The sequence below is a fragment of the Berghia stephanieae genome, chromosome 2, assembly GCF_034508935.2.
Source record: "Berghia stephanieae isolate SIO BIC M18660-M18661 chromosome 2, UCSD_Bste_1.3, whole genome shotgun sequence".
In the NCBI taxonomy this organism is placed as follows: Eukaryota; Metazoa; Mollusca; class Gastropoda; order Nudibranchia; family Aeolidiidae; genus Berghia; species Berghia stephanieae.
This window is the reverse complement of record NC_088361.1, coordinates 19,770,398-19,787,436: the sequence shown is the minus strand read 5'-3', so window position 1 is coordinate 19,787,436 and position 17,039 is coordinate 19,770,398. Positions and strand designations below refer to the sequence as shown.

Here is a 17,039-nt window from a genome sequence, read left to right as displayed (position 1 = left end):
AAAAAAACCCAAATAAAACAAATTTAAACCAAAAAAAAAACAAAAAAACAAAAAACAAAAAAAAAACAAAACAAAGTCGAACAAGCAAAAAATTGATTTAAAAAACACACCTCCCCTCCAAAAGAAAAATAAATTGAAAAATAAAATTAAATAAACAAATTCCAGAGCGTTTTAATTCTTTTAAAATTTGAATCTTATTTCTTCCTTTAAAAATAAAACAAAAAACATAACACAATTCAAACCTAATTAACATATTTATTACGATTTACAAATGGATTTAAATTCCCCTTTGGAATTGCGTCAGGATGACGTCAGCACAATAACAAAGGTGTAAAATGTCCTTGCTTGGCTGGTAGTTATTTGAAATTGGACACAACCTCCTGTGTAAAACCTTATATGTGACCCTTTGTCTCAAAACGGTATTAAGTCGGGATGGTTAAGATGTTGAAAATTGAATTTATAGCCAGAAATATCAGATTTGTGTTGAGTTTATATGTTGTATTGAGGAGAATGGATACCATATTTTAGGGTGCTAATGCCAACAATTAAAATTTTTGACCAGTGTAACATTTAATTCGGCTTTTAAGCATCTGATTCGTTCCGACATAATACCGTTTTGAGACGACGGGTCACATATTATTATTTTTTTTTTCTTTCTCACAGTGATATCTCGAGTTGTTGATGTATATATTTGATATGTACAAAGACTTCAAAAGGATATGAAACGATATTATGTCGGAACGAATCAGATGCTTAAAAGCCGAATTAAATGTTAAATTGGTCAAAAATTTTAATTGTTGGGATTAGCACCCTAAAATATGGTATCCATTCTCCTCAATAAAACATACAAACTCAACACAAATCTGATATTTCTGGCTATAAATTCAATTTTCAACATCTTAACCATCCCGAATTAATACCGTTTTCGACGAAAGGTCACATTTTGGCATCCCCGAAGGAAGAAGCACGCGTAAATTATTTGGTGTAATAATGACCTCGTATTATTTGAATTTCGTTATTTAATTAAGAATTGGATTTCAAGGAAGGGGGCTGCGAGAATCCAAGGGTTAAATACATAGAGGCTGTCAGGACAAATTTACTCTGTAAAATGACTAGCATGTGATTTCAATCATCCGTTGTGAATGAATCACACTCTTCATTTCACCTCAATCCTTAAAGTTAATATATATATATATATATATATATATATATATATATATATATATATATATATATATATATATATATATATAGTGTGGGCTTGGCTAAGAAACTCACAACATTGCCATCCGCCGGAAGTATAACGGATCAACACACAAAACCAGTATAGTTCCCTGGCTAGTGAGGCGAGTGGTCTACCAACTGAGCCATCGGGAATCCCCCCCCCCCCCCCCCCCCCCCCCCCCCCCCCCCATCCTATCTGAATATTATTATGATATATGATTTACATTCAACTCGTCAGTCTCGGGTTCACCCCGCCCGACACAACCCCGTTCTCAGACATCATCATCGGGTTACGAGATCATACACAGTCCAGTCCAGGTGGAAATGGACAATTCGTGTTGTGTGTAGAACGGACATTATTTCAAATGCCAGCTACTCGTGGTTTGGAGATCCCGCTGACCACTTGACCACTTGACCAAGTGACTCATCATTTTGATATGTCGTGGTTTTTACTTTCATCAAAGTCATAACGATATCATGAGACGTCATTTGACCAAAAATCTCTGGAAAGAAAGACACGGAATTAAAAATTTGGCCAGAAAACTCGTCCTTCAAATATCCCTTGATTTAAATGACCCTCATCTTGGCAAAAACTCTCAAACTTGAGATCTCGCGATATTTCTTTCGCTCCCAGGTTTGAGAGTTTTTAACCAAGATGAGAGTCGTTTAAATCGATCGATATTTGAAGGACGATTTTTCTGGCCAAATTTTTGAATACGAGTTTGTTTTTTTTCCCCGAGTACGATAGTTAATTCGATCAACCCTAGCGATTTTTGCTGCTTATCAAAATTGGAAAAAAAAGTATTAAAAATGAGCATGTACATGGATAGTTTTATTCAACTGTCATTACCATGTAAAAACTAAAAACATTAGCTTTGATACTACGCCTATAGATAGTTCGAAGATGACGTCACTCAGGCCTTTGTTATTGCTTTTGCCATCCGCGTTTGTGAGTTGTTCTCACTAAACTGTATTAACCAGACTATAAAAGATCATGGTTACACAGAGTTTGTGTGTTGGTCCGTTCTACTTCCGGATGGCAATGTTGTGAACTCCTTGGCCAAGCGCATTCTATCTATAATTTGTCTCAGAAAAATGTAATAAATAGGCATGGGGTAAAAGTAATCCGGGTAAAATACGGATATAGTCGGTGTTAGGGTTGAGTGAGTTAAGACTGGTTGAATGTCAAATTGACCTCTCATGTCATCAACGATGACCGAGTAAATCCTTGTCCAAAATCGTTTCTTTATTACTTATGGTTTCATTCCCAGGTGTGAAAAGTACATCCTTAAATTCTTGTGCGGCGTATGTGGTCTAGTGGTATGACACTCGCTTTCGGATCGGAAGGTCCTGGGTTCGAGCCGTGCGTTCGGCGCATAGTTGAGTCCTTGGAAAAGGCTCTTTACTCACATTCTCTCACCGTGTAAAATGAGTACCTGGCCGTTAACAGCGTTGTCTTTGTCCGAAAAATTCTAATATCGCCTAACAGGCGTTATGTCCCGTCCTACACGTTAAATGTTGCTGTTGACCAGGGACCCCTTGTAAAGCGCTTTGAGCCCGTTTAGTGGAAATATTATACAATATTATTGTATGACAATACCGTTCGCCATTTTCTCAAAACATCATTTAACAGACTTTACATATACATACATATCTACCTCATCTGAAAAAAAATTTGCAGTACGGCAATATTTCGACATCAACTTCAGAACTAGATGAATTCTTTACTTAAATAATAAAACATTAAAAATAAAAAAAAGAAGAAAAGAACAGAAAAGAAAACAACAAAAACAACACAAAACAATAAAGAAAAAAGAAAAAAAAAAAAACAAGCCCCCCCCCAAAAAAAAAACAAAAGCAAAAATAATCCAAAACCAAAATATAACAATTAATTAAATAAACAACCCCCCCCCCCCTCCCCAAAAAAAAACAAAACAAAAAAAAAAAACAAAAAAAAAAACAACAAAAAAAAAAACCAAAAAAAAAAAACCAAAAAAAAAACAACAACAAAAAAACAAACAAGAAACAAACAAACAAACCAAAAAAAAACAACAACAACAACAAAAAAAAAAATAAATAAAAAAATACCAACAGAGCATACCAGAGAATACCATAACATGGACACCATTCAGAACGTTGAAGTATCGTTTATATCATTGACATCATTGTGATTTCATTATAAGATATGATATAGATTTTCATTATCCATAAATGAAATAAATTGTATTACGTACTTTAGTATTTAAATATTAGTATGCAGTCTTAATGACAAGATAAATAAATTAAAAAAAAAATTAAATAAAGTTGAATTCACAGATCAGAATCATAAAAGTTTCCAAAATAGCAGATTTATGAATTATTCCATTCACCTGCTAAACTATTTGTGTGTTTGTCTGTTTGTTTTGTAATCGATGCAGTTTTTGTATGTCGTATCTTCACTCAGATCTGGCTATAAAATAACATTTACCTCAATCAACTACAAAGCAAAAATAAAATTGGCCACAAAAAAAATTCGTCCTTCAAATATCGATCGATTTAATTGACCTTCATCTTGACAAAAACTCTCAAACCTGGGACTTCGCAAAGTCTTGATTAAATTCTAATGTTTGATATATTTATTTTTTTATTTATTTTCTTTTGGTATTTTTTTTTTGTTGTTTTTTTTTGTTTTTGCCAAGATGAGGGTATTTTAAATCGATCGATATTTGAAGAAGGACAAGTTTTCTGGCCAAACCCGGGACTTTGCAAAGTCTTGATTAAAGTCCCAGGTTTGATTTTTTTTTGTTTTTGTTTGTTTGTTTGTTTTTGTTATTTTTGTTGTTTTTGCCAAGATGAGAGTATTTTAAATCGATCGATATTTGAAGTAGGCCGAGTTTTCTGGCCAAATTTTTAAACACGTCTCTTTCCCGACTCGAACGGTAGTTTTACCAGGTTTTGGAATATAATCTGAATGTATAAATTAATGAACAGTTGACAGCTGAAGGCGTGACCGTGCATATCTAAGTACTCAGATTATAGTATAATTTCTATACGTATATTATTATTATTATTATTATTATGAAGGTGGTCCGTCATTAATCCAAGTGGTGGGAAGAACAACATGAAAGAAAACGGCAAAACGAAGGAAAAACACACGGACAATAAATATATGACTTTTTTTTCAATGTTAGTTCCAATGGGTTTCCGTACTTTTAAAAATAATAATGATAATAAAATGTAACAAACAGGTATGTAGAATTTTGGTCATAAAAGTCGTCCTTCAAATTAAACTTCGATCTACATAATCTTTTTAAAAACTATCAAACCTGGAATTTTGCACTGAAGACTTTATAGAAGTCTCGGGGTTGAATAGTTTGTTTTCTTTTTGTCAAAATAAGATTCATTTCATTGGATTTAAGGACGAGTTTTCTGGCCAAATTTTTTAAATACGTGTTTTGTTGATGGGCCTGGTGTTGGCAATGTGGATTACTTCCTCAGAGACCAGGTGGCGAAGACTCAACAATGCTTTGTAGATAGAACGGTGTAGGTGTTTAGTATATAGTTAGTATCGAGGGCTAGGGAGGTGAACAGAGGGACACAACAGCCGACAGCAAACTGCTGATTTTGTCAAAACAAAAAATATAACGAGTGATATAACGAATATATTATATATAGCAATGGCATATGTGACCCTTCGTCTCAAAACGGTATTAAGTCGGGATGGATAAGATGTTGAAAATTGAATTTATAGCCAGAAATAATATCAGATTTGTGTTGAGTTTAAAATATGTTTTATTGAGGAGAATGGATACCATATTTTAGGGTGCTAATGCCAACAATTAAAATTTTTGACCAGTTTAACATTTAATTCGGCTTTTAAGCATCTGATTCGTTCCGACATAATACCGTTTTGAGACGACGGGTCACATATTATTATTTTCATTTTTCTTTCTCACAGTGATATCTCGAGTTGTTGATGTATATATTTCATATGTACAAAGACTTCAAAAGGATATGAATAATATAACGGTGTAGACACTAGCCTATAATGTGTAGACAGATAGACATTCGTGTTAGAGGCAGATTGAAATACGTGTGGAAATGAAAACATCATAATATTATGTGATGTGACCCGTCACTACATATGGGTATGATGTAAAGTGGGTCCAGATGTCCAAACGTGGATTCAATTGAAATAATCAGATGAAGTAGGAGCTCTTTGCATTATTGAAACCAAATAAGATTTTTTTTTAAAAAATAAAAAAATCATTCAACCCCCCGGCCCCACCCCATGTCCGTCCTTAACTCAGCCCACAACCCCCCCCCCCCCCCCCCCCCCCCCCCCCCCACCTATTCTTCTCCTCCCCCCGCCAAAACATAGGTGTGTTGTTAATAATAGGGTTGGTACATTGGTACGCAGTAAGTAAGTACGTACGTACGTAGGTAGGCCAGGCGGCCGCGTACGTCCCGTCATTTCAGTCCAGGTGGGCTCTCGTCCCCCCCCCCCCCCCCCCCCCACACACACACACTGACTGGGCCAGTGCAACACAATGTCACACCAAAGGTACCGTTGCAACTGTCAGCGCGCAGGAACCATCAATCTATCATAATAAATTATCGATATACAACTCGTAAAAGCACATCTGGATTTTCGGCTTATATTGTGTATATAATAAAATATAATATAATATAATATAATATAATATAATATAATATAATATAATATAATATAATATAATATAATATTACCTTTAAAAGTAGTCCTTCGGAGAGGCATTCGGACCATGGAGTTGGAGTTTATCCCGGTTTCTATAGCGTGAAACAGACAATAGTAATTGCTTGTTATCCTTTGGATAGGACGCTAATCTATCGCAAAGTACTTTCGCCAAATCAAACAGACTCAGCTACCCATTCACTGCTTGATGGACAGGGGTGTCAGAAAAAAAAATAATCTCGACTGCACCCGGGATCGATCTCAGTTCCTTTACGTGTGAAGCGAGTGCTCTACCAACTGAGCTATCGGGACCCCCTTACCTATAAAAGTACTTTTTAAAAATACAAATACACGTCGACTCATTTCGTGGGCTATGTGGTCTAGTGGTTTGACACTCGCTATAGGATCGGAAGGTTCTGGGTTCGAGACTCACTCGGCGCATAGTTGATTGAGTGCTTGGAAAAGGCTCTTTACTCACATTCTCTCACCGTACACAGCAGGTGTAAAATGAGTACCTGGCTGTTAACAGTATTGTTTCTGTCCGAAAAAAAATGAAATATCGCCTAACAGGCTTCATGTCTCGTTCTACATGCTACGTGTTGCCGTTGGCCAGGAACTGACCCCTTGTAAAGCTCTTTGAGTACGTTTTAGTGGATATTGCGCTATATAAAAGGTCAATTTAATTTATTTAATATATTATTTTACCTATAAAAGTACATTTTAAAGTGTAAAGAACAAGGCTGACACGTCGACTCCTTTCGTAGGGATTTTCCTTTCTCTATCTGCGTAGCATTTAAAAATGACCAACTTAAATAATCATCATCATCATCATTGCCTTTTCCACCCTGGGTCAGGGTATAGGCCACAGACAAACAGTTTCCATCCTTCTCTACTATCATCATCATCATCATCATCATCATCATCATCATCATCATCATCATCATCATCATCATCATCATCATCATTGCCTTTTTCACCCTGGGTCAGGGTATAGGCCACAGACAAACAGTTTCCATCCTTATCTATCCTGAGCTAACTTTTTTTTTTTTTATCTCGTTCCATGTCTGATCACTTCTCTGTATATATCAGCTTCTTTAATTCTTCTCCATGTTCCTCGTGGCCTTCCCCGCCCTTGATCTTCTGCCCTGAGGGTTCCAATCCAATACTTTCTTTGTTATAGTGGATTAAATGATATAATTAAAATTTAGCCAACGTTTATTCTGATTTCCGTAGCTAGGAAATGTTTTGCAACAGACATGGGTCTGATGTAATTGTCAACAATGATTTTGTTATTATCATCATTAAAAAACAATGTGAAATTGGATGTAAGCTTCAATTAAAATATGTAAACAGATCAAAATGGATGTTTCGGGTTTCCCCCTTGATCAACAAAACAGGATGAATAAAACACTAAAGACATGAGATAATGTGGTGGAACTTTGTTGAGATGAATCTTCACAAAGCCACTACCACATTATCTCATTCGTCTGTGTTATTTGTTTCATTCATTCATCTTGTTTTGTGGATAAAGGGGGAAATCCGAAACATCCATTTTTATCTGTTTACATATTTTAATTGAAGCTTACATTCAATTTCACATTGTTGTATATTATGTTTTTCGAGCTTCGAGCAGTAACATCTATAAAATTGTCTCATCATAACATAAAGCTGTAGAAAATCCTGGTAGATGCTAGGGGGCTTTCCTTGATATTGGAAATGATGCAAGTGTTTTCTCGATATTCTTGGTCAGAGAGTGCATGGAGAACCAGTTTATCTTCTCTATTTCTGGAAAAACACGTATCTAAAATTTGGCCAGAAAACTCGTCCTTCAAATATCGGTCTATTTAAATGATCCTCATCTTGTAAAAAGAAATAACAAAAACAAAAAACAAAAAAAAAACTCTCAAACCTGGGACTTCGCGAGGTCTTCCTTCAGACCCATGTTTTAAAGGTTTTTTTTTATTTTTTTTTGCCAAGATGAGTGTTTATTTTAAATCGATTTATATAATTCGAAGGACGGGTTTTCTGGCCAAATTTTAAATTCCTGTTTTGCCAGAGTACGGCTGTTAAACTGGATTAATGTTGACAACAATTTTATTGTAAACTTGTGACGGTTTCTACGTCTTAGATATAATTGGATTGTTAACACTGACATTATCCTGGAAAAAGAGGATCGGAAGGCTTTTCAAAACAGCCGTAGGTTCTGGTCTGGCCGAAGACATGTGCATCTCTAAATTATCCATAATAAACATATTATATTATAAGTCACGTGATATGGGAATTATGGGAAAATTGAAGCAGGAAGGAGGCAATCGACATTATAATTTTAATCCCAAAGAGAAACAAATTGTGTCAATTTCACGAAATGTGACCCGTCGTCTCAAAACGGTATTATGTCGGAACGAATCAGATGCTTAAAAGCCGAATTAGATGTTAAACTGGTCAAAAATTTTAATTGTTGGCATTAGCATCCTAAAATATGGTTTCCATTCTCCTCAATAAATCATATAAACTCAACATAAATCTGATATTTCTGGCTATAAATTCAATTTTCAACATCTTAACCATCCCGACTTAATACCGTTTTGATACGAAGGGTCACATATAAGTCACGTGATATCTCGTGGAATTATGGGAAAATTGAAGCAGGAAGGAGGACATCGACATTGTGATTTTAATTCCAAAGAAAAACAAATTGTGTCAATTTCACGACATGTTCAAATTACTCTGAATTCGTGGAGATGTAAAATATTGTCCATTACAACAATGATGATAATAGTATTATCAAGCCCTTAATTTGCCTTCGGCTATCAGACCTTCTTATATGTGCACCTAGACGTCAAGAATGTGCGTTTGTGATTGCTCTTTCGTTTGTGTTTGTTTTGTTTTGTTGTGTGTGTGTGTGTGTGTGTGTATGTGTATGTATGTGTGTGTCGTGAGTGTGTATGTGTGTGTGTATGTGTTTGTGTGTGATGTTAGTGTGTATATGTGTATATATGTGTGTGTGTGTGTGTGTTGTGTGTGTGTATGCTTTAATTTAAGTAATAATCACATCACGTGTGAACATTATTTGAATTTCTGACTTATGATGCGCGCGAAAAAATCCTTGTCTCGTTAGTCCTTTAAAAAAAAATGAGCTTTTATATAGCGCAATATCCACTAAATCTGCTCAAAGCGCTTTACAAGTGGTCCCTGGTCAACAGCAACATTTAACATTTAGGACGAGACATGACAATGACGCCTGTTAGGCGCTGTTACAATTTTTTTCGGACAGAGACAACGCTGTTAACGGCCATGTACTCATTTTACACCTGAGTGCTGTGAAAGAATGTGAGTTAAGAGCCTTCTCCAAGGACTCAACTATGCGCCGAGAGAGGCTCGAACCCAGGACCTTTCGATCCGAAAGCGAGTGTCATACCACAAGACCACATAGCCGCTCCAAACAACTACAACTCCTTGTTTGTTGTTACTAAAGAAAACACAAGCCACCTACAAAGGATGCAGAACAATGCGACACGACTCATATTTCTAGGGGCAGCGTGGCTCAGTGGTACGGTCTTTGCTTAGTACCCGAAAGGTACGGAGTTCAATCACCCGCCGCTGCGTTGTGTGGCCTTGAGCAAATCACCTCCCCCCAGCTCACTTTGCGGCGCTGCTCTGCGGCTGACGCCTGGGTTATTCTAGTCTGCAAATAACTACACGTCAGTCTCGTCACCTTTTTTTCCCCCTCTCGGACTTCAAACGGAAGCCGAAATTAGTATTATTATGGCTGGATATGATCGAAGTTCAATATTATATATAAAAGACAGGTGATTCCCACCGCACGACATAACATAATGGCCGCCCGCCCAGACGTATCGACTGATCGATTCAAAACGGTGGAAGAGATATCATTTGACGGACGGACCGGACCCTGTATGGTATCCGGTAAGCCTTTTGCACCCGTTAAAACACATTAAGGTCTCTGTCGATCTCCTGCTCTCTGACTGGGATCAAAGGGAATGACGGCGGGGGGAAGCCACGGACTTCACACACAGTGTGAAAAAAAGGCAGTGACTTATTTCAGCGCACAGCTGGCTGCATGCAGCTGGGCTGGACCCGTCTCATCAAACTGTCTCAGATCATAAATGTGAACTGGTTTTCTTTTTAAAAAAAAATGACACATAAAAAACCTTGATTTAGGCCACATCGGACAATCGGCACATAATTTGAAATAGACGGCGGTTGATGGAAAAGACATATTATTATTATTATTATTATTATTATTATTATTATTATTATTATTATTATTATTATTATTATTATTATTATTATTATTATTATTATTATTATTATTATTATTATTATTTGTGGCCTACACGAAAAACGAAAAAAACTTTTATTTTTGTTTTGTTTATATAACAAACAAACAAACAAACCGTCCTTCACCCCATCAATATAATTTAACTGTCAATATTTGGATTGGTACAGTAGGAGATTGATTAGTCGATGATTACGTCACATCTAAAGTCAAATTGATACAAAGCTGCTAGAAGCTGTGGACTGTAGAAAGTAATAAACAAATACGACTATAACAGCTTTAAAAAAAAAAGAACCAAAATACCATAATATACAGAACGTTTTGGGCTCAAAACCATTCTTCAGCCAACAACAAAAACAAAAAAAAATTAAAAAAAAACAAAAACAAAAAAAAAAACCAATAACAAAAAATCAAAAAATGAAAATATAAATATATTACTCAAAAAATCTGATCGTAGACGGAATAGAAATTTCACGGCCGTCTATTTGTCTTTTTAGTGATGTATTTAAGTTGTGTTATTTATTGTGTTGTTTTTTGTTGTTGTTGACTGAACAAGGGTTTTGAGTCCGAAACGTTTCGTGTATTGTATTTTGTACTTTTTTGTTGTTAAAACTGTTATAGTATTCATTTGTGTATATTCCTGTTTTACCTATATTATTATGTAGGACACCGGGGAGTCGGTGATATTCCAGGCTTAACCCAAAGTCTAGACACTCCGACCAAAGTGTCGTTAAGGGACGAGCGAGCTCTGTATCCAGTCTTGTGGTATTCTGAACGATATTATTAGTATTAGTGTTAGCATTAGCACTGTCTGGGACCAGCTGGTGTTGTTGTTGTTGCTGCTGTTATCATCGGTGGTGCAAAGGACTTCAGACAATTGTCGTATTGTAAGGATTCCAAATGTCTGAATGGCATGTCGGAATGTCGGAATGTCACTCTGACTTTATTACACACACACACACACACACACACACATATACGTTCACATACATTCACACACAAACAGTCACACACAAGCACACGCAACAGCACGCATTCACACTCTTATTTACATAATTATAAAACCAGGGATCAAACTTCAGACCTTCTAATTAGAAGATCGACTCCGAATCAGAAGGTCTGAAGTTCGACCTCAAGTCGAGGAAGAAGAGTGGATGAGGGGAGAGGGGGGGGGGGGGGATTTTTATTCTCTTGTTTTGTCTGACACTTTTCCATCCACAATTGTTCAGATCTCTTTCTTATCTCAGTTCCTGCTCTCTATTTTGTCACTTTCATATTTTCAAAAAAGTCAAATTTTCTGATTTTCTATTCTTCCCCAGAGCATCGGAGACAGCGATCAATGCTTGTTCAAGGAGGAATACCACGGGCACTTTGTCAAATTGCAATCGGTCGTTCAGCCCCAGTGGTACGTGGGATTCAACTCGAGGGGCCGAAAGCTCTACGGCTACGAACACGACTTTCCACGAAGACGAGACCGTTTTGGGAGGAAATTTCGCCGGAGGAGACATCAAAACTGTTTCATGTTCACAAAAGTCGATGTGCACAGGCGAAGGCGAAATCGTTCAAGACGCCATTTTAGAGGGCGGAGTCTTGAGGTTTCGAAGAGGAGAAGAACGTTCAAAAGTAGTAAAAATCGGTGACGGCGGATTCCGAACGCCCGGAAATAGTTTTGTTATTTTATTTTACACATTTGCTTCCGTCATTCCCCAAAAAATGCACGGACGAGCGCAATCTGTAGTAAATAATGTGTAACGGCCGACAGCAACCTCACCAGGGGCTTCATGAATTTCCTCAGAAAAGCTCAGGTTTGTGGATGGACTCTGTATATTGAATTCCTTCATCATACACACGACGACACACCGTCATCTTTGTTGGTTTCTGGATTTCTCCAAGAGGAAAATAAATGATTTATGACACGGGCTGAATGGGATTTGAGTTAAAATCACTCGAGGCTCTTTATTTTATTTCATCTGTGATAAATAAAAAAGAATTTAAAAAAAAACTGTAAGTAGATGGACGGCATTGTTGTGTCATCAACATGATGCCTGAGTCGTCGTTGATACGTTAAATTGTGTTGTGTTCAAGGTCGTAGGATCTACGATGTGAGTGATTTAGACATGGAGACGCCCAAGAAGACGACGGTGGGGCCATCACGAATTGTCTGAGATTCTATCAAATATTACAATAAGGAACGATCAAATTAACGCATGAAACTCGAATCCTCATTCATGTAACTTTGATCAAATCGTGTACGGACTTTGTTGCCAACTGTAATAATTTGTGTCATATTTACATAATAAAACATTAACGAGTTATACGGTACGTAATTGACACATTTTGCAGTTGGCATATTATAATTTCAGGATTTGCTGGAATCAGACGAATGTTGCAAACTACGACATTCGACAACAAATGCTAATACACAAAGCTTCGAACTGCCCGGTATCTTTGAATATGGATTTATGTCCAAGGGACACACAAAGCAGAAACCACACCTGATGGACATTGGTCATCCATTGATGTAGAAAATCATTTTCGAAATCTTCACAATACCCTTCATCAAATCAAACAAAGGCCATCCGTGCTTGATTCATACGTGAAATCTATGTAAGGCAGAAAGCGAAAAGAAAACAAAGACATTAATATAAATAAATAAAATCAGCTCACTACTTTGCCTTACTCAAAACAAAAAGTAAAAATAAAGATATAACCAAACAAACAACAACAAAACAAAACGAAAACAAAAACAAAAACGTTTTTAAAGATTTTGTCCAGAAAACCCGTTATTCAAATACCGATTGACTAAAATGACCTTCATGGTGTCAAAAACTTTCAAACCTGGGACTTCACTTTACAATGAAGTCCCAAGTTTGAGGATTTTCGACAAGAGTCGATCGGTATTGAAGGATGAATTTTCTGGCCAAAATTTTTAAAACGTAGGTTTTTTTTCTGGCTACAGCTGTTTTGTCTTCAAATCAGATGTATCGTATCAACCAAACTGGTTGTATGCAACGATGTTTCGGAACTGTATGCCAAAGTTATATTCTTTTGATATTATTATGTAAAGCATAAAGCCCTTATTTTCGGTCCAAGTCATCGCTGGTTTTGAACTCATGATGCATTGGCACAAGACATGTTTCGCATTCTCACATGATATTCGAGGTTAGGGTGAAAAATTATCGTAGCTCAAAAACGCAACTTTTCTGACGAGACGAAAACTGTTTAAAGTTCATAATAATCCTAGGATTCGTGTGAATTTTACCAATCTTATAGAACTGCACAGAAATACGAGCATAACCCTTGGATGCTCGTGAAATTTATAAATCTTTTGTGAAAAAAATGCCCAGAAAACAATGGCTTGTTTTTCTGGGCACTTTTGCATATCAAAATTGGTAAATTTCATGGGCATCCAAGAATTGTTATGAATTTGAAACAGTTTGTGTCCCCCCTGAAAGGTTATGTTTTTTGAGATCCGATAGTTTTACCTTCTACCGTCGATATGTGAACCTGATTATGCATAAGAAGACACCTCACATCACTCACCACTAATAATTATATCCCATCGACTATGTCTTCATCTGCCACAACCCTTTTATCAGATCGTTCATGATAACTTCTCCCACTGTTCTTAGGTGCTAAACTCATTTGTAAAAATAAAACTTAAACGAACACCTGAAAACTCGTCATATTTTTGTCCTGTTTTTCTAGCATCTTATCATCATAATTATATTATTGTCAACAATTCTTATAGTTTCATCATGTATCGCTTGTTGTACATTTTCAATTGTGTGGAAAGGGTGACTGAGGTCAGTTGGGGGAGACAAGAACAGCCCCCCCCCCCCTCTACCTTGGATAGAAATTAATTAAACAAATATGATAAAATGAACATCATGATAGATTTCACGGTTCCCAACTCTTTTGAAAAAGTACATCGTGCAGGTTATTTAAATGTCAAGAATCTATAACGATGTTTAAAATTTGGTCTGATGACATGTTAGTTCAATGCATGAAAGACCACTGATTACACATTTTTATATGATATTTTTATATGAGGCAGGTGCCTCTGGACAATGTGACTGCGGACTTGAAAATGAAAATGGACATCATGTCCTAATGAAATGTCCAAGGTACAACCAGTTGAGAAGGAACTTCTGGCCTGACCCAACCCCATACTCAAAGAAGCTGTACGGCAGTGAGGACGACCTCAGGACCACTGTGGGCTTCATTCACCAGACCGGACTGACCATGTGACGTGACGGGAACGAAGAAGAAGAAGAAGATATAATATATCTTGACATTTAAAAACCTGTCCAATGATCTTATTCTAAAATTGGAGGAAGAGTGAAATCTATCAAACGATGCTATTTTACCATATGTGACCCTTCGTCTCAAAACGGTATCAAGTCGGGATGGTTAAGATGTTGAAAATTGAATTTATAGCCAGAAATATCAGATTTGTGTTGAGTTTATATGTTATATTGAGGAGAATGGATACCATATTTTAGGGTGCTAATGCCAACAATTAAATTTTTTGACCAATTTAACATTTATTTCGGCTTTTAAGCATCTGATTCGTTCCGATATAATACCGTTTTCAGACGACGGGTCACATATTTGTTCACCAATTCTCAATCTGATGGGACACACATTTGGGGGCTGGTCTTCTTACTCACCCCACCTGGCCTTGACCTTGTCACCCCCATTCCACTGTAGTGTAATTACAGACTAATTTAATCATCGTATCATCACAGCCCGTTTCGGACTAAATATATATATATATATATATATATATATATATATATATATATATATATATATATATATATAAAAATATATATATATAACGACTTGTATTATATTATAATATACGACTATAAACAGTAAATCTCTTGGATTCTAATGTGTTGTCAAAGACGTCATCAAAATCAATGTACTCGTGTAATTAATTCTACAAAGGAATGTGTTCTGAAACAATTGGACAAAGTCGTAGGCTCTCCGATAGAGGTGTGACTCTTACAGAGTTGTGGTACTCGACGTAGAACGATGTGTCCTCTTTATAGGAAATAGGGGCTTTGCGCAACCCACGCCTTGGGCCTTTGCCCCGAAATATGTATCACGTGATCATATAATTAGAAAATTGGGGAATCTCTTTTCATAATGATGATGATAATAAAAATAGTAATGATGATAATAATAATAGTAATAAGGATGAGGATGATAATGATAATAATAATAATAATAATAATAATAATAATAATAATAATAATAATAATAATAATAATAATAACAATAATAATAATAATGATAATAATAATAATAATAATAATAATAATAATAATAATAATGATTATTATTTTTGAAGTGATTACTACTGTTCGAATGAATGCTCTGAACGCATAAAATAGTGAGCATTTATATAGAGCAATTTCCACAATATGTGCTCAAATCCAGATGCGGTGGTGAACTTGTAAAACGAGACATGTTTCCGGTAAGACTATTTCAAACTTACTTTTTAGCCCGAGACAACGCTGTTCCCGGCCAGGTAATCATTTGACATTTGCATCATAGAATGGGAAAAGATGACCAAATACCCTTTACCAAAAACTCTATTTTGTTCCGCCAGCCCGGAACTTAAAACCGAAGACCAACTAGTCCGAAGGTCAGGGTCATACAACATGAGAAAAAAAGCTATATAATATGTAAACAAAATTTGAGAAATGCCATCAGATACCATCTAATATTAAAGTGTTGTGCACGCGTTACAAGAGATTCCCAATCCTGTGATTAATATTATTTTGAACTTTACGTGATACGGTTTACGTCTTACGGCCTAGGGCGTGAATTGCGAAAGGTCAATACTAGACGTAAATGGCTTATCAATTTTGTGGGCTAGGACCAGACTCTCATTTAGACGATTTTGCCGTACTCTGGAAAAACCCATTCTCAAATTCCCAGGTTTGAGAGTTTTTTGGGTTTTTTTTCCAAGATGTGGGTCATTTAAATCGATCGATATTTGAAGGACGAGTTTTCTGGCCAAATTTTAAAATATGGGTTTTTCCAGAATACGACAGTATTCATTTTATAACCATGATACCTCAAAGACATGCTCTGTGTGTAATCTTTTATGATACATTACATAACTGTACTGTGGCTTTTTAAACAAATATTGACATGATGTGTTAAAACAAATGTAAGTGATTTGTCACCATTATACAAAGTGTATGATGTTAGAATAGTATTTTTTGCTGTAATATAGTAATTACAATACAAGAATAATGTTAATAATGTATACTGTATAATTTTCCATTCTATTTCAATGCAATACTATTTTATACACTATAATATTAAAACTAATATAAGGCACATTTTCCTACTCGTTGTTTGTCTTGCATGTATAACAATAAAAATAAACATTTAATGGATTTTATTGTGTAACAAAAACAGTGATTTGTTAAGTAAGTAAATGTTTGAAATTTTTCATGATGTGAGATCACAGAGTTATTTTTCTGTGAGTGAGTTAAAGTTTGTTCGGCATGTTTTTTTTGTTTGGTTTGTTTTGTTTGCTTTTTATTTTGTTGTTATTTTGTTGTTGTTGTTGTTGTTGAGATTGCTTGGAGAAAAAGGGGGCTTAAAGGATGTGGGAATGTAACAGAAGCATAGTAGGCTTAGTGATGTGTTATATAGGCAGTAAGAGAATGAATGTGCAGAATATAAATGAAGAGATTTAGGGCCAAAAGAGAGAGAGAGAGAGAGAGAGAGAGAGAGAGAGAGAAAGAGAGAGAGAGAGAGAGAGAGAGAGAGAGAGAGAGAGAGAGATGTACA

At 35.9% G+C, this 17,039-nt stretch overlaps 1 protein-coding gene across 8 annotated transcripts in view; it reads left to right on the top strand.

Annotated features, from left to right (window-relative positions):
• Positions 1-13,896, top strand: part of LOC144964446 (fibroblast growth factor 18-like) — a 162,726-nt gene extending 148,830 nt beyond the window's left edge. For all 8 annotated transcript variants that reach the window (XM_078898710.1, XM_078898712.1, XM_078898711.1 and 5 more), the window contains one exon: positions 11,537-13,896. In XM_078898710.1, coding sequence (XP_078754836.1) covers positions 11,537-11,857 — 321 coding nt within the window. In that variant the 3' untranslated portion in view covers positions 11,858-13,896. The remainder of the gene's footprint in view (positions 1-11,536) is intronic.
• Positions 13,897-17,039: the final 3,143 nt, after the last annotated feature.